The 24,984-nt window shown below is 44.9% G+C and overlaps 1 protein-coding gene across 2 annotated transcripts in view; it reads left to right on the top strand.

Moving 5' to 3' along the window:
- LOC146967356 (uncharacterized) overlaps positions 1-24,484 on the top strand; it is a 44,717-nt gene extending 20,233 nt beyond the window's left edge. Inside the window, exons 2-10 of one of the 2 annotated variants that reach the window (XM_085761923.1) lie at positions 4,906-5,060; positions 9,187-9,331; positions 11,245-11,451; positions 15,680-15,894; positions 17,284-17,414; positions 20,267-20,394; positions 20,950-21,067; positions 21,406-21,480; positions 22,548-24,484. In XM_085761923.1, the coding sequence (XP_085618049.1) occupies positions 4,906-5,060; positions 9,187-9,331; positions 11,245-11,451; positions 15,680-15,894; positions 17,284-17,414; positions 20,267-20,394; positions 20,950-21,067; positions 21,406-21,469 (1,163 nt within the window). In that variant the 3' untranslated portion in view covers positions 21,470-21,480; positions 22,548-24,484. The remainder of the gene's footprint in view (positions 1-4,905; positions 5,061-9,186; positions 9,332-11,244; positions 11,452-15,679; positions 15,895-17,283; positions 17,415-20,266; positions 20,395-20,949; positions 21,068-21,405; positions 21,481-22,547) is intronic. The other variant, XM_085761922.1, reaches the window with a different exon arrangement.
- Positions 24,485-24,984: the final 500 nt, after the last annotated feature.

Here is a 24,984-nt window from a genome sequence, read left to right as displayed (position 1 = left end):
CAGGAGGACAACATAGTTTGGGAGTGATTCCCTTTCAGGTTTTCACTCTTTTTACTTCCAGGCTGCAGGTGTGGCTAACTCTGGCACATTTACATTGATGGTAGAACTGACATGTTGATTGATGTGCCCTGTTCCTGTTCAATAAATAAATGAAAAGGCGGAAAGCTGTAATGTTCAAAGCTGTAATGGCTTGAAAAAAAGGCTAGAATTGGTCAAAACGTAAGAGTCTTAAGACGTCTACATATATATACCTGCATCTAAATGACCATATTTAAACATGTAGTTAGAACCTGCTTGACACTTATGTGTACCTTTTTTCTTTACATGCACATCTGATATGTCACTATGTCACTATATGTTCATGTTTTAAGTTGACACATGTCATGAAGTGATATGTTATATACACATTCCTACAGGTTATTCTTGATGCGCATTGAGTATCTGCATAGATAGGACAGGTGCCGTGAAGGGTGTCATGCATGCATCTCTTATCAGAACCGGGTGTGGTGGCACCGAGCGGCTGACAAGACGACCCGCTGGTTCTGGTTGAGGCCGGTTTGATGTACATGCTGTCTGTTTACCACAGGGGGAGTGTTGCCTGTCACCTCCCTGCTTCCACTCCCCGAATACATCATCTCCTCTCCATCAAAATCAGCAGAGTGAGAATCAATCTGTCACACACACACACACACACACACACACACAAATACACACTCGAGCTTGTGGAAAGACTGAACGACAGGGAGGGAAAGAAAGTGATGGAAAAGACAGTTGAAGTGAAGGGATGGCAGAGAGAGGTGGAGGAGGAGGAGGAGGGTGATTACAGAAAGACAGCAGAATGACGGCAGAGAAATTTCATGTGAAAAAGGGAGATAAAGGCAGAAGGGGAAGAAGACGATACACGGCGAGCAAACAGAGATAGATAGAGAGCTCGGCATCGGCGGAGAGGAGGAGCTGTCAGAAGATGCTATCATACGGGGAGAGAGATCTGGGGGGAAATACAACAGTGCAGTACGATGTGGTGAAATGTAACAGAGGAAGAGAGAGTCAGAGACTGAAAGGTCAGAGAGACAGAGAGAAAAGCCGGCAGATGATTCATAGAGTTCAGCCCTGTCTAACTTCAGCCTGAGGGTTTCGACGCAGCCTGCCAGCCGCCCCCCTACCCCACCCCTCCTCACCGCCTCATCTGCAGCTCCCCCCTCCTCATCACCTGCACATCCAATCTGTAGCTACGCATGTAACTGCTTAGACAGAACGCGCCAGAGAAGGTTACAGGTGTTTTCTGCGAGTCGAAGACGGCGGACCTCGCCATGCTGCAAAACCGCAATGTCTTAATCAATATTTTTGATTTTTCCTCAGAACTGAATGACTGTGATGTGATGTGATGTGAGAGAGAGAAAGGGGGGGGCAGCATATAGAGCTGGATTCAATCAACCCCTGCAGCCCTGGGCGTTTCAGAATCTTTTAGATTATTCTTTTGGTTTTTATCGCACATGTGTGTGATTGAGTTTGAGCTCCGTACATCACCTGCCCAGCGTGAAAAGACAGTGATGGGTAGAAAGAAACTGGACGGAGGAATTAAAGCACCAGGCTACGAGTCCAAAAAACCTGATACTTTTTTTTTTTTTTAGATCAAAAAAAGAGATCAAAGAAAAGTGAATATTAGACACACAACTCTGAATGAATGTTAATGTTTCTCTCTGTGCGGTGGATGTTTGTTCACACATCAGTCAGAACAACGTTTGTTCAGTCGCCTCGGCTTCCTCAGTGAAGGTCCCTTTAACTGTGTCAATCTATGTACATCCACATATGAAGCTGGTGTGCAGTGTGGCTGGGGCTATCATTTACATATTATGGGCTAATCACTTTGTTACTTTTTCTTATGAATGGATTAATTGCTCAGTCTATAAATAGTGGGAAAAGCCTGTTGCAATAAATCAGAGCTGGAGGCGATGTCCTGAGTCTGATCAATAGGCCACAACTCAAAGATATTTGAGAAAAACAGAAGTAAACAGATAATCCACATATTAAAGAGGCCGTATTATTGTTTTATTGACGATTTATTGATAAATGGACAATCAGAGTGGTTCTTTTTCAGCTGCATGCACGGCCTCGAACGCAGTCAAGCGCTAACTGTGTGTGTTTCTGTGTGTGTGTGTGTGTGTGTGTGAGCCCCTTCCTTTTACCAGTTTGTTGTAATGGTCTGTGCCGTGGCTGCCCAGTCTTTACCAGCTGCCTCCATTAATATTCAACGAGCTGTCAGTTGCAGATGTGGCACAGACAGGCCAAGTTGCTGCTACGCCTCACCCCGCTACCGCCAACATGTCATCTGTCTTGAACAGGGGAGGTGATAAGTAGGCATGGAGGCAGCCGTGGTGGTTGGTGGAGGAGGATGGTGTCTGTCTGTCTGTCTGTCTGTCTGTCTGTCTGTCTGTCAATCTGTCTGTCAGTCTGTCTGTCTGTCAGGAGAGAAAACATCTCGTCCGCCCCCTTTTCAACCGTGAGTGTGTAGTGTGTGTGTGTGTGTGGGGGAGAGGGGGGGTGTGTACGGGTGTTTGCGCCTCTGACCTCAACTCTCGCGTTTAGATGCCAGTGGTGCCAAAAATAAAGTGCATTAAAACTGGCAGCCAAAGCCTGTTAAGTGATCACCATGACAACAAGCGGAAGGCACGGGGAGACGACACCTCCACTCCGATCCCCCCCACCCCCCCCCCCCTGCCCTGAGAGGCTGCGCTGCTGGACTGCTCGCTTTTCTGTCAGCTGGGCTTTCTCTGCGTGTCTCCTGTCGTTTATTTGCTCTCTCTCTCCCTCCTTTCATCATCCTCCTCCTCCTCCTCCTCCTCCTCCTCCTCCTCTTCCTCTCTGATACGTCTCCTGGGAGCTCTTCAGGCTAACAGGCAGTGTTTAGTCTGTTTTTATGCACGCTCGTTTTACATTTTAATTTCACTCTCTTCTCTGTCTCGCTCTTTCTCTCCCTCCCCAACTGTTTGTTTTCTGGCTGTGTGTGTCTGTTTGTGCAGCGGGCCACACACACACACACACACACACACACACACACACACACACACACACACACACACACACACACACACACATACACACATACAACTTTCCCCATCTCTTAATCTCACCTTTATCTGCCCTAATCAGCCTCCTCTCCTGCTGTAATCCCACAGAGCATGTCTCTAATGAGCCCTCCCCCCTCCCCCTCCCTCCACCCAGCTCCTTATCTCAAACCTGGTGCGTCTGACGTCATTGTAATCTATGGGAGCGCTCTTAAAAGGACACAGTTGCAACACATACCTGCACGCCTGCTCACACATAAACAGAGCGAGGCCGCACTTAGGCGTCCAGATACAGATCTTTTGCAACAAACCAGAAGAGAGTAAAAAAAAAACAGTAGATAAGAAAGTGATGTCATGAAATCACACAGACAGCATCCATAGGGGGGGTCTTGTTGTCTGGTATGACGTTCAGTCTGTTTAGTCAAGCAGATCCAGGGCCAGAGGCTGCATGCTGCGTGGATCACGACCTGCGCTCCATGAGGGTACTGCCGGTACTCAGCGGGGTGGGACGGTCGGTCGGTCCATCCACAAGGTCTGGATCCTGAGGTGCACTCAGCGAAAGAAGCAGCATGAATAGTGATGCCCCTCACTTGTTAACATTGTATGAAGCAGAGCTGGTAATTGTCTGTCTTCTCAAGGTGACACGTCTTCTTCAGTGGGATGTGTGAGAAGGTCAGCTCGGCTCTCTCTCTCCGCGTTAAGTGAGGAAAGCGGCGGGAGGGAAGGAGAAAGAGTCGAGCGGAGACAATAAAACCAGAATTGCAACACGTACTTTGTCAAGTGCACTGAAGTGCAGATGTGAGTTGGCTGTGGTTTTGTTTCAGGCGTCGTAGAGTTTTCTCTAACGCTCTCCATTTCAATGATACATGGCTCTTTTGAGGCCGGGCAGCGCTGAAACGCCTTTCTAAAGGTGTAGCTTTTTCTCTTTTCTTTTCTTCTTCTTCTGTTCCACAGCTGCTGGTTCCATTCACGTGGAGGAAAATGTAGGATCCTCTCCTTTTGAACTGAGAAATGAGAACAACCAAAGAGTGCATGTGTCGGTGTGCAGTTGTGTGCTCACACACAGGGGAATATATTCATGGTGGTGTGATGGAGTGCATGTGTGGTGTGTTTTACACCTGCAGACCAAGTGTAGTGTATTCTTATACACTTGTTTTTTCACTCTGGTGTACGTGAGGGTTTCTCTATGAGATGTGAGACAGAGGATTCCTGTAAGTGAGGCTGTGGCCTAATCCAGTCTTGAGTAGGCGCATTGATTTATTGAGCAACGCTTGTTAGTTTGGAGAAGCCCTGCTTCCTACTATATCCTAATCAGGGCGTGTGTACACACACAGCAGCTGATCATCATATTTTCTTTGTCAAGAAAACAGACGAGCTGACAGGAAAGTGTCACTTACTGATTAATCTGTTGATTATTTCAACGATTAATTGAATAGTTTCCCAAACCACAAGATTACGTCTTCAAATGTCAAAAACCAAAGAGATACTCAGTATATTGTCATAAAGGAACAAAGAAACCAGAAATATTCACATTTAAGAAGCTGAAATGAGAGAATTTGGACTTTTTTTTCTTTAAAAACTACTCAAACCGATTATTCGATTATCAAAATAGTTGATGATTAATTTAATAATCGATTATTGTTCGATTCATCGATTAATTGTTGCAGCTCTATTACTGATTGTCAAATGGAGGAAGAAAAAAACCTCAAAGGATCACTTCACTGAAAAATAGTTTTGGGCTCATTGTGGCAGCTCTTTCTGTGATAACCGCCTTTGTTGTTCAAAAACACTCTATTGCATCTAAAACAATCTGTCTTTTCCTTTTTCCGTCTCTCTCCAGGTATTCGGCCCCAAATCATGAACGGGCCAATGCATCCGCGCCCCCTGGTGGCGCTGCTGGACGGGCGCGACTGCACCGTGGAGATGCCCATCCTGAAAGACTTGGCGACTGTTGCATTCTGCGACGCCCAGTCCACACAGGAGATACACGAGAAGGTAGGAAAAGCAGAACCTGAGCTCGCTCGCTCACTCACTCACTCACACACTCACTCACACACACACTCACTCTGCACTTCACTGTCACTTTGCTCCACATCAACAGCAGAAAGTTGATGGAGACAGGGAGCCTGCCACTCACTCACGTCTGCCTCCTTCTATTCCCATCACGGCGGCTGATATGTGAAGCGCGTTATATTGGCCCCATATGCACTTGCCAGTTAAAATATAGTGACTTCATTATGATTTAATGTCACTTTGTGGCACAGAGCGTGGCGCCTATATCAGTGCCATTGTTCTAATAGAGAGTCTTGTATGGCGGGGATGCAGTGTAATTACATTGGCTTGTAGAGCCTCTTTATTGCTTTTTATGCAGCGCCGTGGCTGCAAAACAATATATGGCCACAGAGATGGGTATCACTGAAGTGCTATCTCTCCATCTGCAGACGGAGTGAGAGCCGCTACATCTTTCTTCTCGCTGTTTTTATGAAAATGGGACATATTAAAAACAAAGCATTTGCATAGAGATCAATTCAATCAAAGACCTTGGGCGGTGAGGAGGAAAAGGGGGGAGCGGGTAGCTTTTTGTTTGTTTTAACACTGCCTTATCAGGAAAAACATGATTGTAATGTTCACCTCGCCAGCATATTCAGCAGTTCACAGTAATAACTTGCAGCCTAGATACCCAGAGGGGCGGTGTAGATTGAAAATGTCCAATCTCTTCTTTTCTGCGGCATTGGAAGCGGCGATGCACTGCTGATGACTCCAGTAGTTCAGTCAGTGCGATGTTGTCGGGGAAGACACCAGCTGCCACACTCTCCTCCATCCACACCAGATAATACAGGAACTCATGGGAAAGGCTGGTCAAGTGTGGAATATGAAAGTAGCCAGAGGTTACGTGTGGTCTTCCACCCGCTAAGCCCCTTATTTCCCGAGTGATGGGGGGCATGATGAAACACACGGGCGAAAACTGATCGAGACAGAGTTACAATACCACTTCAGCCAGACCAAATCCTGCACGCAGCACCTGGGCTCCGACATCATCATCCAAGGTCGATGATCCCTCGTCGTCTTTCTCACGGGCGTCGAGCCGGAGCCTCGCGGTCACATGTGGCTGCAAAAGTTGGACGACAGCCCACATGGCTGAGTGTCAACGCTGGCCCGACACGCTTTTCACTGCCCGACTCTGTTCATCCAATTGTGGTTTTAAGCTTAAGGGCTGCAACTAATGACTGATCACGTAAGCAGACGATCTATCGGTATTTCCATTGTTCAGCCCGCTGTTTGGCCCATAAAGTGTCAAAACAATTAAATGGCTTGTTTCGTCCAACCTTAAAAAAAACCAAAACACACAGATATCCAATTTGATGCTGGGCATTTTGCCTTGTAAGAGACTATGCTATTACTCTGTTATCTAATGTGTAGATGCATTTTCACCTCATTAAATATTTGGCTTATCGCACTAGATAAAGAACTTTATTCAACATTTATAAAATATGTTTATTTACTTTCTTGCCAAGACTTAATGAGCAGATTGATGACACATCTGTTATGACTGCTGGCTTCTTATTAACTGCGCCATCCTCTGATTAGCTTCTCATGTAACAAAGTTAAAGGTTTGTTATCAAAATCTCAAACAACTCTTTCAAATCCATATCTACTAAAGTGTGAGATGTGATGATTACGTTAGCCTCACTCATTCATTTTAATGGTCATCACCATTTTACTCACTCTCTGCTTCACTTCTTTGAAAGGTGTAATCAATACGAGATCGAATCTTTCTCCTTTATAACCCACTCCATGTGATTATGTGATGTTGTTTAATGCTTCCCCTGTGTTGTTCAATGCTGTAATCATGGCCCCCGTCGCCCCTTATACACGCTAAATTCGCTAAAAAAGCAACATCTTGAGCAGCACATCCTCTGCCAGGTGGAAAGAATCCGCTCTCAGCGTTACAACCCGCTCTCATCCCCTGTACATCCACACTGCTCACGAGTGGGATGATTTCATGGCCATAAAATCCCCCCTCAGTAAGCCAGAGTCAAACACACACACAGACAGACTGCGCAGATCGCGGACCACCAAATCGAAAGTCCTTTGCAACAGTATACCGTCTCCCTCTCTTTCTCTCACGCTCGGCCAGGCCAAAAGGGGAGGTGTCGCTGCCATGTGAAGAAAAGCCCAGACATCATCAGAAATGATAGATGTTGGAGGCAATAAGGCTTTGGTTACACTGGAGAGTGGGATATAGATTAGGTCAGAGTTTCCATTAAAATAAACTGCATTCGGAGTCGATTTCCTCTAAAATAAAGTACAAAAAAAAACAAAAAACGGTAGCTTCACAGCTCTCTCTGAAAGACTCCCTCACCAGCGCAAAAACAACACCAGGCCTTCAAGCTTAGCCCAGAGGGAGAAAATTGCGTGTGTGTGCATTTTAGTGGGATGTGTGTGTGTGTGTGTGTAAGGAGCATTTTAACCTTGAACTAGTATCTGGAAGGCCTGGCCGGGACTCGGCTCCAATAAAAGCAGTATGGAAATTCAGAGCTAATCTGCTAATCACAGGAAAGCTAATGCAGTTTGGCTGGGGGTGAATACAGAGCTGTTATTTAGGCTGCTGACAGGAGCTGTGGCTGATACTGAGGAGGGAAACAGTTCAGATCCAGTTCGGACTGGGTCACCTTGTCCATGTCAAGTGGTAGAGGAGCAGTTTTTCACAGTCAGGGCTCGTCTGAGGTGACTAATTCAGACCTCTTTTTTTACTCTGAGGTGACTGTATGAGCAGAGTATGAATATATCTAACATCAAGAAGGGATTGTTTTGGGTTGTTTACCAGCAGGGAATCTCAGTCCAATTTAAATTTAGAGGTAAGTGAGGTCATGACTGATTGATTCAATTAGTGCGGCTCCAGATCCAACAGCACCACCATGTGGTCGTTCCTGAATTGCTGTAAGCTGTGGCGCGTAACTCCTAAAGTGTGACCAGTAGCAATCCTTTTCCTGTGGATAACTTGATTCAAGGTGAATGAAGCAGTGTGGACAATGTCTATATCTGTCTAAATCTGTTGGTTTATGTGGATATGACTTCAGTTTTAATCAGAATGATGCACTTTTTCACATTTCAGTGTTTGTGGCGATATTTGTGGACCAGGCTCTGGAAAATACTCTCTATTTCTGTTTTCTCTTTGTTGCCATTATACAGTATATCCCCACTAACTCAAGCCAAGTCAGTGTTGTACTGTAATGGGGCTTTACTACAAGAAGTATGGCGCCCTTTGATCATAGACCCTTTAAATAAGTGGGGAATAACTCACAAATGTAATGTTATCATAAGAAAATATGGTCTCAATGAGGGACAAATAGAGATGTAGTAGATGCTGCAGGAAGAGAACACACTATCTCACAGTGAAATAGTGTAGAGTTACAGCAGAGGAAAATAGAAATACAGTTTCCAACCACAAAGTACCAATGACACAAACATGCTGACCAATGAATTTGTTTGGTGTATTTTTTTTTTCATCTGTCACTCCAAATACGTTTTAATTCCAGATGTTAATGGGTCAACAGATCATTGAGTTTCTCTAAATGTGCGTTTGACCCACCACACGCTGTCACATCCTAAGGTTTATCTTGCCATCAGCTGCCGCCCTGACCTCTGCACAGTCAATTGTCCCGATCCTTTGTCCATAAACGCCCTCGGGGTCTGAGTGCGATATTGTTGACTGTGCAGAACCGTGGCCCCCGCGAGACAATATAATGACTTGTTTCCACTCTGGGCTCAGGTCTGTAAAAGGACAGTGTGTCAGTGCTTCTGGTCGCCATGTGATGTCTGCACTTCCCCTCGCTGTGAAATCTTAAACATTCTCTTAAGTGTCCAAAGTCATGCCAGACATGTGATTTTCATGGTTCGTCTTGAAGGAATGTGATCTTGTGATTGTCATGGGGTCTTATGAAGACAAATGGGCTAATAGCCATGTAGTCTGCATGAATGAATGGACAAAGTGGTCCACGAAAGACGGATTAATGAATGAGACACTGTTGTTGATGTAGAATAAAAGAAATACTTGCTTTTCATTCAGTTCTCACACTAAAGTCTATGAATGTATGTGTGTGTTTGTGTGTGTCTGCAGGTGCTCAATGAGGCGGTGGGAGCCATGATGTACCACACCATCACTCTGACCAGAGAGGACCTGGAAAAGTTCAAAGCTCTGCGCATCATCATCCGCATCGGCAGCGGCTATGACAACATCGACATCAAGGCCGCTGGAGAGCTGGGTACGAGTCCTGTCTGTAAAATGCTAAAGCAGAAACGGCTTTAAGTAGAAATAATCACATTTTAAAGGGATACTTCACCCAAAATCGATAATTCACCAATTTTCTACTCACCGTCATGCCAAGGAAGGATTTGGATCAAAGTCATCAACTCATCAAAACGCTTTTTGGAGTTCCAGAAGGGACATATAATGGCAGCTTATTGTGCTCACTTTTGAATTGTCCAAAACACACACTATGAAACATCCAAATACCTTCGTACCGCTCATCCGTACTGACCCAAGCTCTGTTGATCATCATACATCCAACAACGAACGAACATCTCGCAGCAAATCTTGCACACATCAACAGAGCCACTGGGAGCTACTACTACTACAACAAGGCTAAAAACAGAGATCAAATTAATTTTTTCATGTGGCGGCTTCAGGATACTTGGGTCAGTACAGACGAGCAGTATGGAGGTATCTGGATGTTTCATAGTGTGTGTTTTGGACGATTCAAAAGTGAACTCTATCCACCGCCATTACATGAAAATCCGCTGCCAGCCGGACCCCCCCTGGAACTCCAAAAGCGTTTTGACGACTCAGAAAGTTCTGCAAACCCTTTGTTGGCATGACGGTGAGTAGAAAATTGATGCTCATATTATCCCATGTTGGATTAATTACTTCATGGGAAGAAGAGTGGACCGGTCTCTGCCTATTTGCTTGTTTAGATCGTATGATTGTCTGTTAATTATGATGCACGATACCCTAATTCGTGTGAATCTGGAGGAGATGATACATCACAGCGTGTACGGTACGGCATGCGGAAAAATTTCCCGTCATTGGCCGAAGGGGGGCGCTGAGTTTTTTTTTCTGAGGTCAGAAGACGATCAGAGAGTAGCCAGCGGTTTGGCTGAAATGTTTAGTGTTTCCTCATTTCTTTACTGTATGGTTTCTGAGAACGGATCAAAGGCCTGAATTAAAGCGTCAGATGAATGGTGGACATCCTGCTGTGAGCCTGAATGTTCTGAGAGAGGAGAGAGGAGGGAGGGGGGAGCTCGGTCTTCTCTCTGAACCTCTAACCGTGCTCATATCAGCTAGCTGGTGGCTCAAACAGCCCTTACAGTTGACAAAGCTGCCATTTCCCTGCCAATACGAGATACTGTGTCTAACTGCCACCCACTCACCAAAGGCGCTCTGCCTCGCAACGCAGGAGTCAAAAGCTATCGTGCCTGGAGAAGGCGGCGCTGATATGACGGCTGTTCTCGGGGAGAAGAAAAGGGGCCATTGATTGAGCAGGCTCGGGCTATTTTTTGCTGTCCAGAGACGGCTGTGCTGTTAGTCTGAGATACAGAGTGGGATGAGGACATTAGAGGAGAGAGAGGGCAGACAGAAGTGCTTAAGTGTTAGAGTAAAAAAAAGAAAGAAAAGAATAATAATGATGAAATAAAAGAAAACCTTTGTGTGGTGGGAGACAGGCGAGGTAATACCACAGGGTCAGAGGGTTTGAATTCTACGCAGGCAATAAAATTATGAGTATTCTGCCAGAAACTTGCTATACGTATTATGCATGTTCGCATCAGTTTAGACAGAATGGAGCTCTGCAATAATTAAATATCTCTTATCTTGACGTGTCATTGAGTCATATCATGGTGATTTGATCATATCTTGTTATTGCTTCACACAATTCTCTTTAAATTAGTGATTCTAGGCAAACTGTGAATCCCTACTGCGAATAAATGCCTAGAACTTGACACTTATGTGCCTACTGAAATAACCTCCAGTTCAGACAATCTATCAGTCAGCAGCCCAGTACCTGTAACTAATCATTCTATCACTATCAAAGATCATCAGAACAGTGATGCCGCATTGATTTGGATTCATTTTTTTTAAACTCTGGTGTGTGTGTGTGTGTTTGTGACTCTTTCCCCCCAGGAATCGCAGTGTGTAACATTCCCTCGGCAGCTGTGGAGGAGACGGCGGACTCCACCCTGTGCCACATCCTCAACCTCTACCGGCGAAACACCTGGCTCTACCAGGCTCTCCGGGAGGGCACGCGGGTCCAGAGCGTGGAGCAGATCCGCGAGGTGGCGTCCGGCGCCGCCCGCATCCGCGGCGAAACCCTCGGCCTCATCGGCTTCGGTGAGTGAAGAAAACTTGAACTTGGACCAATTTTAACCGTTTCTCTTGCTGTGACCTTTTTTTTTCTCTCTCCCTGCTCCCTCTCTCCGCTGCCTCCTCCCGTGTGTTTTCATATCCTCTCCCGCTCAGTGTGCCTTCTGTTTTCCTGCCCTGATAAGGTTATTTTTCTCCCTCTCTGCCCGTCCCACAGATTATCTCAAGGTTGTCTGTTTCACCTCCCTCCGGGCTGACTTCCTTTTCTCCGCCACACTGTTCTCTCATCCCACCGCTCTAATGCTCACCATTATATCTCCATTTTTCTCTCTTCCTCTGTTTTCGACTCTGTCACTTTTCTCCCTCGACATCTTGCCCGGCTATAATCACGCTCCTCATGGTAGACTGGATTCTGCCTCTTTATGTGTGTGTGTGCGTGTTTCCCCTTCCGCACCTGTTTCACAGCTGATTGTGTGTTGTTTGTGCGTCATCCTGCCCCTGTCTCAACATCACTGGGCTGACAGATATTCTGTCTTCTCAAAAACCTTTCCAGAGTGCCACCTTATCTCTGTGTCCACATACACTCCCCCCAACACACATACACACACACACATAAACCTCCTCCCCCCACCACAGGTCCCAGACAGCTGCCTAGACTTACTGCGCCCCAGCAGCAGGTCCTGGCAGAGGAAATGCCCTGCACCAATCTCTCTCCCTCCCTCTCTGTCTCTCACCCAATCCTCCCACCTCCAGCCTCCTCTCCAGGTCTTTCTGGCTCAAGCCGTCTCCAAAACAATGTCCATTGTAAGCAGGAGGTAGGGGAGAGCAAAGGCCTCCTGGTGTTTGTTTGTGGGACTGTGCACACACAGCCAGGCTTCAAACACACAGACTGAAAAATGAGGAGGGAAAAAAACAAAAACAAACTCTTGCTCTGGGGCAACAATAAACACAACAGCACTCGAGGTAGCAGTCATGCCAACATGAGACATCTACAACCATAGAGACAGTGTTCAGCGCATCATCCAATTGGGATTATTTACAAGGTGACAGCAATGTCATCTTCTAACATTTCATTTATTAGTAAGAAATAACAGATTGATTCACCAGGAGGAGTGGCCTCTTCTCTCCTGGTTATGTGTCATTTTAAAGGATGATTCCCTCTCATGATGAAAACATGTTAAATCTCCGACGATCAATATTGTATTGGACGACTATGACGATATGAAAGGAGGTCGTTCAGGTGATGAAACCACAGATAATTATCACCTAGATTCTGCATTTCTTAGGTCAGTGTTTGTTAGCGCTGTCTGTTTTCTCTTGTATTGCTCATTAGCATCATTTAGTGAGTCAGCAGGCAGCTGTTTAACAGGGAAACTAAAAAACAAAATAACACTGTACACAACCTGCCTAGCTGGTGAGCAGGAGAGTGAATAATATTGGTAGTTCTGTGTCTGTAGCTTGTTTCTGCTGCCCCCAACTGGCTAAAATAAATAAATAATTGGAATAAATTGGATTGGCTAAGTTCTGGCTATGTTATGTAGAAGGCATAATAAGAAATTTAAAATTCCTGCTTAAAGTTTTTCAGTGTTATCTAACAGATATGAATATAATATTGTGAAAAGCATTAAAGGGATAGTTCACCCAAAATTCAAATTTCACTCATCTACTCACCCTTCGTCCAAAAAGACACACCAAAAAACATCCAAATACCTCCATAGTGCTCGTCTGTAATGTCCCTCTTGTATTGAAGCCCCAACATGAGAAATTGTTCTGAAAAAAATTAAATAGGTCTATATTTTAAGCTTGTTTGTAGCAGAAGCTCCCAGTGTCTCAGTTCACTGCTTTGCCTGTGTCCGTGCAAATCTCGCGTGATTTGAACTGACACCCGCGAAACTTCTCCCAATCCTTAGTCGACATGAGGGTGAGGAGATAATGAGTGAAATTTGAATTTTGGGTGAACTATCCCTTTAAATTAGTGATCCGAATAGATTTGTTGTTGAAGTTAATACAAGAGTGAGAACAAAAGAAAAGAGAAAAAAGACACTTTGGACACAACACAGATGGTAACATGATGCTAAAACAGTTGAGACGTTTACATGAAGATGATCAGATAATTGTGGTACCAGCTGTTGTTACATAAAGTAGCCTACATTGGATTTGTTTACAGTGTTATGCCATATTTTGATGTATATCACTGACAGAAAGTGCCCTTTAATAACATCATGACATTAAGTGAAACCCACGTCATTCAGCTCTAGTGGTTGGATCATAAGTTAAGCAACAAACAGATACATTATTTTTTTTATCTGATCTGGAGTAATGCACGACCACAAAAGACCTTCACCGTGTCATTTTCTTGGCAGCCTGCCGTCAATGAGCTCTTTGACAAAAGCATTCCAAAATATTCATAATCATATTTATTCTTTTCCCCGTGTTGTTGGCCCTCAGCGATCACCATTACAACCCCACCCAGTTGGATGCAGTTGAGTCTTTGTGCTCAACACAAAGCAAAAATCTGGGGAGGGAGTTCTCGGGGATCAAACCTCCCGGTTACAATATACACTCACTGTTAGTGGCATTGATTGGTGTGGGAAGAGAGGGATGGAGGCTTAGAAATACAGAAAAGAGACAAACAGTTGCAGATATGGCCACGTTGAAGGAAAAATCCATACAAATACACTAATAGTTTCCTAATGGTGTCTATGAGTGAAATAGAATAAGGGAATTAGGATATTTTTAGATGTCAGAAAGTGTAAACTGATTTTATTTTGAAAAATCAAAGAGGTACAGTGTCTCTCTAAACCCACCACTTTGCACCAATTTGCAGACAATCGCGCAGGCAGAAAATTGTTCGAGAAGAAGCTGAGATGCCAATTTCGACATCTCCCCGCCGCCCACTCCACCCCACCTCCAGCAGCCTCAGTAAATCAGATTGTACTGCAGCTGCAAGACAACCTGGTGGGTTTCAAACTGACTGGAAATAGTCGTTCCCCTGCTGCGGCTGCTGTAACTGAAGCAGACGGCCGGCTGAGGAAGAGTGGAAACACTCGAAAAAAAAAAGATTTTCTTTTTTTCTTTTCTTTTTTTCTTACTGTAATGGATAGATGAGCCGCTAATGAAAATGATCGTAAAGTGCAGCTATAATTCATCACCGGCTAGAAAAGGACTCGTCTGAGCGGTTGCTCTAGTGTTACAAGGCTGTTGTGACTGAGTCTTTATGCTGCCGTCTCTTATTGGCTGAGATTAAAGGAGGAAAAAGAGAGAGAGAGATAGTGATCCTCCTTGGCTGCGGAGCCTAAGAGCAAGACAAAATGCTCCATCACAAAGAGAGGACCTTGAGAGTGTAAAGGACCTTATCGATCCTTTTCACCAGCGACGACATCCAACTCTCCATAACTCTCTCTCAGCAGCGGCTGCAGGAGCAGCAGCAGAGTGGATACTCTGCCTACACAACAAATGGCCGTGAGAGACCGAGTCTCTCAGCCTCAACACATTGTTCTCTTCCTGCACAGGCTTGTTAGCGATAAATGTCTTCAAGTTCTTTATTTTTGCTCTTTTGTAATTGTTCAGCCAGCAGTAAAGTTAGGTGATCATTATCATTTGTTAACAGTTCTTTTATTTTCCTGTTTCTTGTGGAAAAGAATATTGTAGCTGATATTTTTGTTTGCATTATCATGTCATTTTACATCTCTGGACTAGATCAGGGATTCTTAGAGAATGGTTTGCAACTTGGTGCTGATCTGAGTCCAGTCCCAGCTCCCATAGCTACAGACATATTGCCTCAGAAACACGCAACCAATCGGGATCTTCAATCCGTAGACTGCAGCTCAAACACAGTTTTGTCTGGATTGAACCTTTTGAAAATACACACACAGGTCTAGGGATGCATGATATGCTAAAAAAAAAAAAAGATGGAACAACCTTTTTTGCTTTTCATTTTCACAGAAAAATATCAAACCAATGATGTGATCTTTTTTGGGGTGGGATTTTTGTACAGAACAAACACATTCCTTTATGTCTTGAGAATATGATTTGTTGGCCAAAGCGTCTCTGTAGCAACAACACTTGCATGCAATTTCGATAACATTGCGATCGATTGTGCAGGCCTAAGTCCATGTTGACTTGACAGTTGGTCATTTGACTTGTCTCATTAGTTCATGCAATCTGTGACATCAGTTGCCGCCAAAACACCTGCTGTAGTATCTGAAATAGAAACGTAATATGTTTATTTGTGTGGTCCTGTGTGTGTGTTCAGGTCGTTCGGGCCAGGCGGTGGCGGTGCGAGCCAAGGTGTTCGGCTTCAACGTCATCTTCTACGACCCGTACCTGCAGGACGGGCTGGAGCGCTCGCTGGGCGTCCAGCGCGTCTACACCCTGCAGGACCTGCTCTACCAGAGCGACTGCGTCTCCCTGCACTGCAACCTGAACGAACACAACCACCACCTCATCAACGACTTCACCATCAAACAGGTAACACCACTGACAAAGCACACACAGAGTACACACATATACACACACTCAGCACATGCAGACGTGTCATCCAGGCAGAGCTGAACATCCCATTGAACAGCTGTGACCTGACCTGGGCTTAATGCAGTGCTATCTAGCAGGTAGACAAGCAGAGCTGCTGGTGTATTATTACTCTGTCAGCCTGGAGGCTGTCCTAAAGAGCATTATAGTCGGTAGAAAAAGAGAGGGAGCGAGAGGGAGAGAGGGAAAAAAAGGAGAGGAAGCAGCAGCAGCCTTTCCTGCCTGCACATTCCCTGCTCTTTATCTTAAGCTCCACCAAAGCTGGACACAAATTCATTCCTTTGCTCTGTCAAATGCAATTAGCGCCAGCCCACGGCTACAGCAAATATATCGACTAGGCTGCACAGCGGGGGGCTGAGAGCACAGTGAGGGGAAAGTGCTGTTCTCTGAGTCAATAGCAGCACTCGGAGGCGCTGCCTTGGGTGACACCTGCAGGGACGCTGAGGAACTGCACAGTCCACATCCCGTCCACATCTCCCCACTGCTTCTCCTTCTTCTACTTCTATTTTTCTTCCTGCCTTGTCTCCCGTGCGCCCTTCTTCTTCCTCTGAAGTTTGTGAGTTTTCCAGTGTGTGAGGAGAAGTGGGTGTGGGGTGATAGCCTAACCTAGTTAACTCTGTCTTTTTTTTTTCTCCCTCTTCCAAAGCTTAAGATTCTCAGCTGCCTCTTAAGTGCTGCAATGAAAGAACACTTTCCTCTCTTTTCTCACCAAAAAAATCTTGGCAGTCGCTCTCGGCTTCTAAAGTGGAAACGTGTGTGTGCATGTTTGTGTGTTTCTGTGTGTGTCAAAACCACCAAGGCCTAATAAAAGACTGCCTGCCAGCGTAAAGGCTTTTCATGCCCCTGGATTTTAGCTTTTGTCAAGATTAAGGGATTACTTTCTTCTGAGCATATTCATTTGATTTTTTTTCTCCTTCCTCCCTCTTACACTTTTTGTTGTGCCTCTTCCCCCCTCCACCACAAGCAGCAAGGGGTGGTGGCACTGCCTCATCTTTCAGCTCATCCCTCATCCTTCATTTCATCTCTTGCGTTTGGATAAAGACTGTTCTCTATCCCACATCTGACAGTATTTTCTCCCAGGTGCTGCCTGTCATCCACATCTTTCAGGTGTCATCTCAATTTCGGCTCCTGTGTAATATGCGCTAAGACCCTAAATTGCAGATATTCAATCCTGATTGATGTTTCGCTTTAGATCAAACAGATTAATTTGACTTTCAGCCCGATAGACGCACACACAAAAAAAGGCGCGCATCCCATCTTTCATCTGTAAATAAACGGCTGCATATCTGGGCTCCTCCGTGCTGACGTCTTTGTGTTTCTGTGCCACAGATGCGTCAGGGTGCGTTCCTGGTCAACACCGCGCGGGGAGGTCTGGTGGACGAGAAGGCCTTGGCCCAGGCGCTGAAGGAGGGCAGGATACGTGGAGCCGCCCTGGACGTCCACGAGACGGAGCCCTTCACGTGAGTGTAGACGCACACAGGAAAAACTAAAGTCTGAAAGGCAGACAGGTGGAGGAATCACTAAGAGAGACAAATACAGTTGTGCTCATAGGTTTACATACCTGGCAGAACTTGTGGAATATTGGCCATATTTCGGAAAATATAATTGATCGTGCAAAAATAAATGATTTTATTCAGAGTTAGTGGTTGGGCAAAGCCATTTATTATCACAATTGTGTTTGCTCTTTTTAAATTATAAGTAGCCTACAACCACCCAAATGGCCCTGATGAAAAGTTTTGGCCTAACAATATACACACAAGTTGACACAGACAGGTTTAAATTGCTACTAAAGGTAACTGTCCACTCCTGTGACTTGTTATTAGTGTTTGTGTATAAAAAATCAGTGAGATTCTTGGCTTTTGACAAACAGCTGCACACTTCATCCTTTGAAGGATTATGAGCCATGGGGAAAGCAAAAGAACTGTCAAAAGAGCTGAAGGAGAAGGTTGTTCAACTGTATAAAACAGGAAAATTATATAAAAAGATATCCACTGCTGATCAGCAGTGTTCAAACTATCATAAAAGTGGAAATTGAGAGGTTCTGTTGATACCAAGCTCAATTGTTTTTTTAAAGATTGTGTTATTTTGGTCTCATAGTTTAATTTGAATCCCATTAGAAATAAGATAAATGTGTTTTGCCTGATCGCTCAGGCTGGTACTCATTTTACACAATCTGCCAGAGTATGTAAACTTATGAGCACAACTGTCGCTGGGTGTGCAGGAAGGAAGAAAAAGAAAGTGACAAATCGGACATAAAGGTGAGAATTTTAAACAGCTGAAGAGACAGTTAGACAATCAGCCAGGAACAATCGCAGACACATGACGAGTTAAAGATGCCTGGCGCTTTTCTAAAAGGCTCCTTCAGGGCCCTGCAGGTAATGGGATTCAGGCAGTGGAGAGAGCTCGCTTTCTTCCCACGTCTCAGGAAACCAAATACAGTCAGAGCTGCGGGTGGATGGTTGAGTGCACCGAGCGTATCTCTTTTTCTTCTTTACGCGTCAAAGCCCAGACTCTCCTCAATCACAACCGTTTTCAAAAAAAATAAGAGAAACTTTGTGGGAGACAGTTCAGGGGGAAATCTTGTCGACAGATCAGCACACACACATCAGACCTCCTCTATAATACTTCGCACAGTTTGTTCAAACTTTTAAGAAAAGAAGAATCTCTGCACATCTTCTTCACACTTCAGTGAATATTACATTTGTGTTCAACTTTTAGCCCATAACAACCTAAAGCAACGGACTGAAAATGAATATTAATAGAAAATATTGATTTATTATGAATTTTGTAGTCATTTAATCATGAAACTGGATTCTGGGTAATGCATTATTTAAGGAGTTAGAAAATAATCCTCAAAAAACCCAAATATTTCAGCTGTATAATATGGGAAAATTATGTTTTGATAATTTATTTTTACAAAATAATGTAAAATTACAAAAAATAAGTTGAAACAGATGTATCCAGCTCTGTTTCTCTCTGCTGTCCTGCTCTCACCGGAGGACAAACAGCCTGACACGCCTCCCAGTTTTCCACCTCTCTGAGAACCGTGTTCCTCCGTCTCCGAGGGTAACCGGTGCTGATGTGTTGTTCACGCATCAGGGGCGGCCGGGAGAGCTCGGAGGCTGCTGTTGGTTCCTGGCCGGCTGCTCGGCTGACTGGCTGCTCCAGAAGACTGAAAACTCAGCCCGGCCTCATGCTCCACTGACCCAATATGTCAACAGGGGGAGGGTGTGTGTGTGTGTGTGTGTGTGTGTGTGTGTGTGTGTTTCGTAACTGCGGCCCTCCCCATGCCACACAACGCTGATTTAGGGCACTGCTGGGGCATTACACACACACAACACACAACACACAACCAGGCAGGGTGTTGCAAACGGTAGAGAAGGAAAAGAAGGGGGAGGAAAGGAGGGAGGGTTTGTCTGAGTTGGTTTTTAAAGGGATAGTTCAGCATTTTGGCAAATTCCCCCATGGCCATAATCCCTTTAGTCACAGGGGTAGGTTCATTAACTTTAATTATTGGTGCATGTTGTTTTGAGATCCGCACGGCAGAGATGCAAGCTGCTGAGTTAACACAATGGAGGTGAACGGTACAGGTCCCTTGTCCCTCAAAACTAATCAAATACACAATCCAACAACTCCAAACACTCTCATGGAGAAGTTGTGACCTGCACATTCACCATGCTATGAAAAAAATTACAAGACAGACAGTTTTCAGGGCAAATGCGTAGCCTAGAACTGCTTTCCAGTCACAGCTGCTGGGCGGAGTGATTTCAAAAGCGCAAGTGGTTCCAATCCGAGTATTTGCTTCATGTGTCGTAATGTTACATAATTATACATGATTATTTCAAGAGCGTTTTGGAGTTGATGGATTGTGTTTTGAGGGACAGAGGACCTGTACCATTCACCTCCATTGTGTTCACTGAGCAGCTCACGTCTCTGCCCCGCGGATCTCAGAACAACATGCACCGATAATTAAAAGTAAATGAACCTACTGCTATGACTATAGAAATTATGGCAATAGACAAATTTGCTTAAATGTTGAACTATCCCTTTAAAGAAAAGGAGGATATGAGAATAAGGGAGTTTTAAAGAAAGGAGGAAAAAACTGTAGGTGATATATTCTATATATTATATATATTCTTATAATATTTATACTCTCAGAGAGAAAAAAAAAGAAAAGAAATACCCTCAGCATAATTTTAATGCAGCAGCTTCTGGCCTTGAAGCAGGTGTGACAGGGTTCACAGATCCAGTGTCGTTGTGAGCATCTCAGATGTGACCTGACCTCCCCACTCTTTATTTCTCTGTGTTGTAGTTTTGCTCAGGGCCCACTGAAAGACGCCCCCAACCTGATCTGCACACCTCACACAGCCTGGTACAGCGAGCAGGCCTCTCTGGAGATGAGGGAGGCGGCGGCCACCGAGATCCGGAGAGCCATCACCGGTACGTAACACTCACACTCTGGCACACACCCCTCCCAGGCCCCGTCGCCCAACCAGCCCTCCAAACACGGCGAGACCAGAGTCCCTCTCTTCTCATCCTCCACCACCGATTCGTTGTCATGATTCTCTCAACCCCCACCCCACCCCCCCTCCACTCTAAACCCTCAGCCCGCCCTGTGACCTGTTGCTCAGCTTTCTTTTCCCAGATGTCACATTTCCACTTCAATAGGCCCTCAGCAGCCTTTATCAAATCTGGACATCTTAATAGATGTCATCGTTAGCTTCCCGACACAGAGTGCAGCCGAGCCCGGGGGCCGGCCTCGCACAAAAAAAAAACAGCCACATTGTTAAATGATCTTAATTTACATTTGCATATCCAAGCCTGATATGTTTGTCAGTCTGAACTCATTAACACTTGAGCAGCGTCTGCTCGCTCGTCTCCTGTAACAAAGTCGTGGCCTTTTACAGTGTGTGATTTAATGCCGCTGAGCCTCACTGCCGTGTGTGTGTGTGTGTGTGTGTGTGTGTGTGCGCGTGTGTGTGTACCTCATGACAGGCCGCATCCCAGACAGCCTAAGAAACTGCGTCAACAAGGAGTTCTTTGTCACCACGGCACCGTGGGCGGTTATGGATCAACCAGGTGTTCACCCTGAGCTCAACGGCGCCGCCTATAGGTAGGAAATGAAAACTGCAGATAGGAAGTTTTATGCTTTATTTTATAATTTTCCAATTGTCATTAACTATTAATGTTAAACTATAATTTTTCCTGCCGTTTTATGTTGAACAAATCTCAAAAATGTCACATTTTGTCTTTGATCTTTGATGTTTTCTAATAATGTCTTTGAATCCTTGAAGTCACCACTCTTCCATAGTTCCTAGTGCCCTGCCCCCCCTCCCTCCCCTCACTAACTGCCCTCTGTAGTGGTAGAAAGGTAACTCTCTGTCCACCATGTCCCACTCTGGGCCCTTCCTGATCTCAGCATGTCCCCCTCCATGTGCTTCTTTCATGCAGCCAACTGAACCAAACTCTTCCGGCTGTAACAACCGGCATCCCCCAAGACAAAATTAATGCCTAGATAAGGAGCAGGTAAATACGACCAATCCGGGGCCGACAGCCTCCCCCCTCTGGAGGTCCTGGATCAGACCTCTCACCTCCCTCTCCCCCTTTGAAGCTCACCTGATGTGTGTCACCCTCTATAATCCCCCCTCCTCCTCCCAGCACTCACCTGTTTGACTGAACACAGAGTAGAGATGGATGGAAGCGAATGTGGTTTTTTTGAATGTCCCCCAGTAAACATGACCTGAAGCCATTCACATGCACTTTGGTGGATGGAGTCATGCTTTACGGTTTTCCCCTCTCACGGCTTCTTGGGCGAGTTATCCTGGATAAAACTGTATCGTCCTTTTCTTCCTCACTGGTGGTTGATCTGGTGTGATTTTATTTTTTTGTTTGTTCGTTTTGCTCCCTTTAGTTTTTTGGTCAGAATATTCTAATATAAACGGCTCTTTTCCTGCCAAAATCTTTGCTTGAGATACTATTTTATGGTGTTGAAACAAGTAGTTGATAGAAAAACTGATGAATTTTAAAGGGATAGTTCAACAGTTTGGCAAATTCACCTATTGCCATAATCCCCGTAGTTATAGGATTAAGTTCATTATGCATTTGCCTCGAAAACAACTCTGTCTCATAATGTTACATTATTATTTCATAGCGTGGTGAATGTGCAGGTCACAACTTGTCCACGACAGCATTTTGGAGTTGTTGGATTTGATTAGTTTTTAGGGACAGGGGACCAGTACCGTTCACTGCATCTCAAAACAACATGCACTGATAATAAAAGGTAATGAACCTACAACTATGACTATCGAGATTATGGCAATAGGCGAATTTGCCGAAATGTTGAACTATCCCTTTTAAGCAAAATGATTAAAAATTCCAATATTTCTAAAAGCTACTGCAAAGTACAATCTTAAGAGCAACAGCTGTGATCAAGTTTTTCTAAAGTTCCTGTGGTGGAAAAGAGCCAGAAGTGTCACTAAATGTTTGGAGAATCCAGTTTCACGGTGTTGGGAAATGTCACCCAGAGTCTGTGGCTCTGGGAATCGCTCTGTCCGCAGCAACTAACCTCTGACCTCCCTTTCTCCTTCCCCCAGATACCCGCCAGGTGTGGTTGGAGTGGCTCCGGGCGGCATCCCAGGGGCGTTAGAGGGTATGGTCCCAGGCGGGGTGCCCATCGCCCACACCCTGCCCTCTGGCACACACCCCTCCCAGGCCCCGTCGCCCAACCAGCCCTCCAAACACGGCGAGACCAGAGAGCACCTCACCGAGCAATAGCAGCAGCAGAAGGGATCCAAACGGCAAACAACATCTCATCCGACCTGTCGACTCTCAGAAAAAAACAACCAATCACAAAGCAAAACGACCAACTGGGACCAAGAGACAGTGAAACAACACAAAGCGGCTGCCTGTTTAAAAACCAGTCAGCAAACCGGGAACAAAGAAGTGTTCCGAGGAATTTGTACTTTTAACGTTTTAGTTTTTACTCTCTGTCTCTTTGGGTTCAGTACCGACTTTACTCTTTGATGATGATGGCTTTTTTTTTTCGTTTTGTTTTTTCTTCGGGACATGCCTATGATTGTGGACACAGAGTCCAGTGTTTTTAGCGCTCCGGGATAACCTGATGAGACTCTGTCCCGTCCCCCGACCCCCCGACCCAAAACCCCCTCCCCCTTACACCTCAGAGCTCATGGGAAACGTAGGCCCACATCTCAACACACCATCGGGAGAACAAGAGAAAAAACTTTGGCATCATGTGCTACTGGACCTTACCCCCACCCCCTCCTCCTCCCCCACACCGCCTCCCCCTCCTCTCCTCCACCCAGCTCCAACCCTCCTTATGTAACTAATGTGTGTTGTTTAGGCCCCTCATTAAGCCTCAGAAGAGAATTTTGTTTTTCTTTCTTTCGATCTTTAGTGTGAATGACTAAAAATGGATTATTGAATTAAATATATTTATCATTCGTCAAACAAAAGGAAAAGATTGCTCATCAGTTATAGTAATCTAGAGTGGGTTTTAACCCTTTCCTGGCAATAATAACTAATGACAGCTGTCACGGCTGCAGTTACATGGTTTCACCACTCGGGGGCACTTCTACATAGTGTGAGCAGATCCCTTCACCTGTGAGAAGGTTGCTCTGTTATTTTTTTGAAGTTGAAGCTGTCAGTGGTAAAACACTAAATAACACATTCACTTTATACATTTGATTGTAGCTGAATCGTAACCATATGAAGTCAGAGGGAGCTTCCAGCCAAGTGTTTAACTTTTCTCTGTATGTGTCCGTGTGCGTGAGGCCGGCCGGGAAGAGCACGTTTCCCCCCCACACACACAATCATTGAAATGAGGAGGCTTGTCGAGACCGTGATGCGATTTCTCCTGCGCTGACAAACGGGACACTTGCGACGACGGGCCTGACGGAGCCACCGGTCTTCATCCCTTCACTGCCGTGCGGGCAGCGGTGTACAGACGACGGGAGACTCCCTCCCTTCTTTGAGCACAGTTCACACTCTGAAGACAGGAAAGGGTTAAAGCAAACTTCATTTCTTAATGACTCAGGAAAACACTTTTTTGCAGATATTGTTTATTCCCAGAATTTTGTCTTTGAGGAAAAAAAAAAAGATAAGACTAATCTGGTTAGTCTGCATATTTTCTCTCCTCCCTCATCCTCTCCATTGTGGTATTTTTATATACAAGGCGCATCCCACGTTTTTGGTGTTAAAGAGTTTTGAAGAGTCCTGTTAGATTTGTATTGCCTAGTTAAATGTTCCTATAACCATAGTCCTATGTGATCCACCCTCTCTCTTCTCTCCTTCTTATATTTTCTTTGTTCTATTGAAGGCCAGGTTCTTTGGGGCATCCTGTACTCTGTAAGAGCAATAGCAGAAACTCCTACTTAGTGTCCCAACAATAGCAGAAGAGGCAGCCAGCAGTATGTTTTTGTTTTTAGTGTGAGTATTTGTATTTGTTTCTTGTACAAGGTGAACATTTAGCATTCAGTGCAGTTCAAATAAAAAGATACGATTCTGAGAACCAGCTGTCTGTGCCGACTGCTTGATTTGATCGACGCCCTGAAGTCAGCGTCATGTGTTTATTTCCTCATCAGATTCCTGCTTTTGATGTGTGTCATCCTCAGTTTTGTCTTGTGTCACAGGGGGGCGCTAAAGTGTCAACAAGTATTGATGAAAAGGAGATTGTATGAACTTTGTATCTGTAGTGGTTCAGGCTTAAATCAGAAAAATATTGTTCAACAACTTTGAATCAGTGAAAAAAAAGATGGACTGGGTATTTTTTTTGTCTTTCATCTTGGAGAAGTCATTGTGTGTGTAGTTTTTGAATCGATAAGGCCTGATTCTTGCAAAAACAATGTGTTGCTCTTTTTATACAGACTTCAACTTTGCTTCACAGGCTGACCTGGACTATATTTAGCTGCAGGATGTTCCCATCCACCATCACTCCAGTGAGTTATGAGTTACAAATTATTCCACAAACACACGTCGCAAGGATGTGAAATGTCAAAACAAATGCAAACGGCA

Source organism: Trachurus japonicus, chromosome 19 (genome assembly GCF_045865225.1).
Source record: "Trachurus japonicus isolate A0001 chromosome 19, Traja_1.0".
NCBI classification, from domain to species: domain Eukaryota; kingdom Metazoa; phylum Chordata; class Actinopteri; order Carangiformes; family Carangidae; genus Trachurus; species Trachurus japonicus.
Note: the sequence above shows the minus strand (reverse complement) of the source record. Positions and strands in the feature narration are given on the sequence as shown.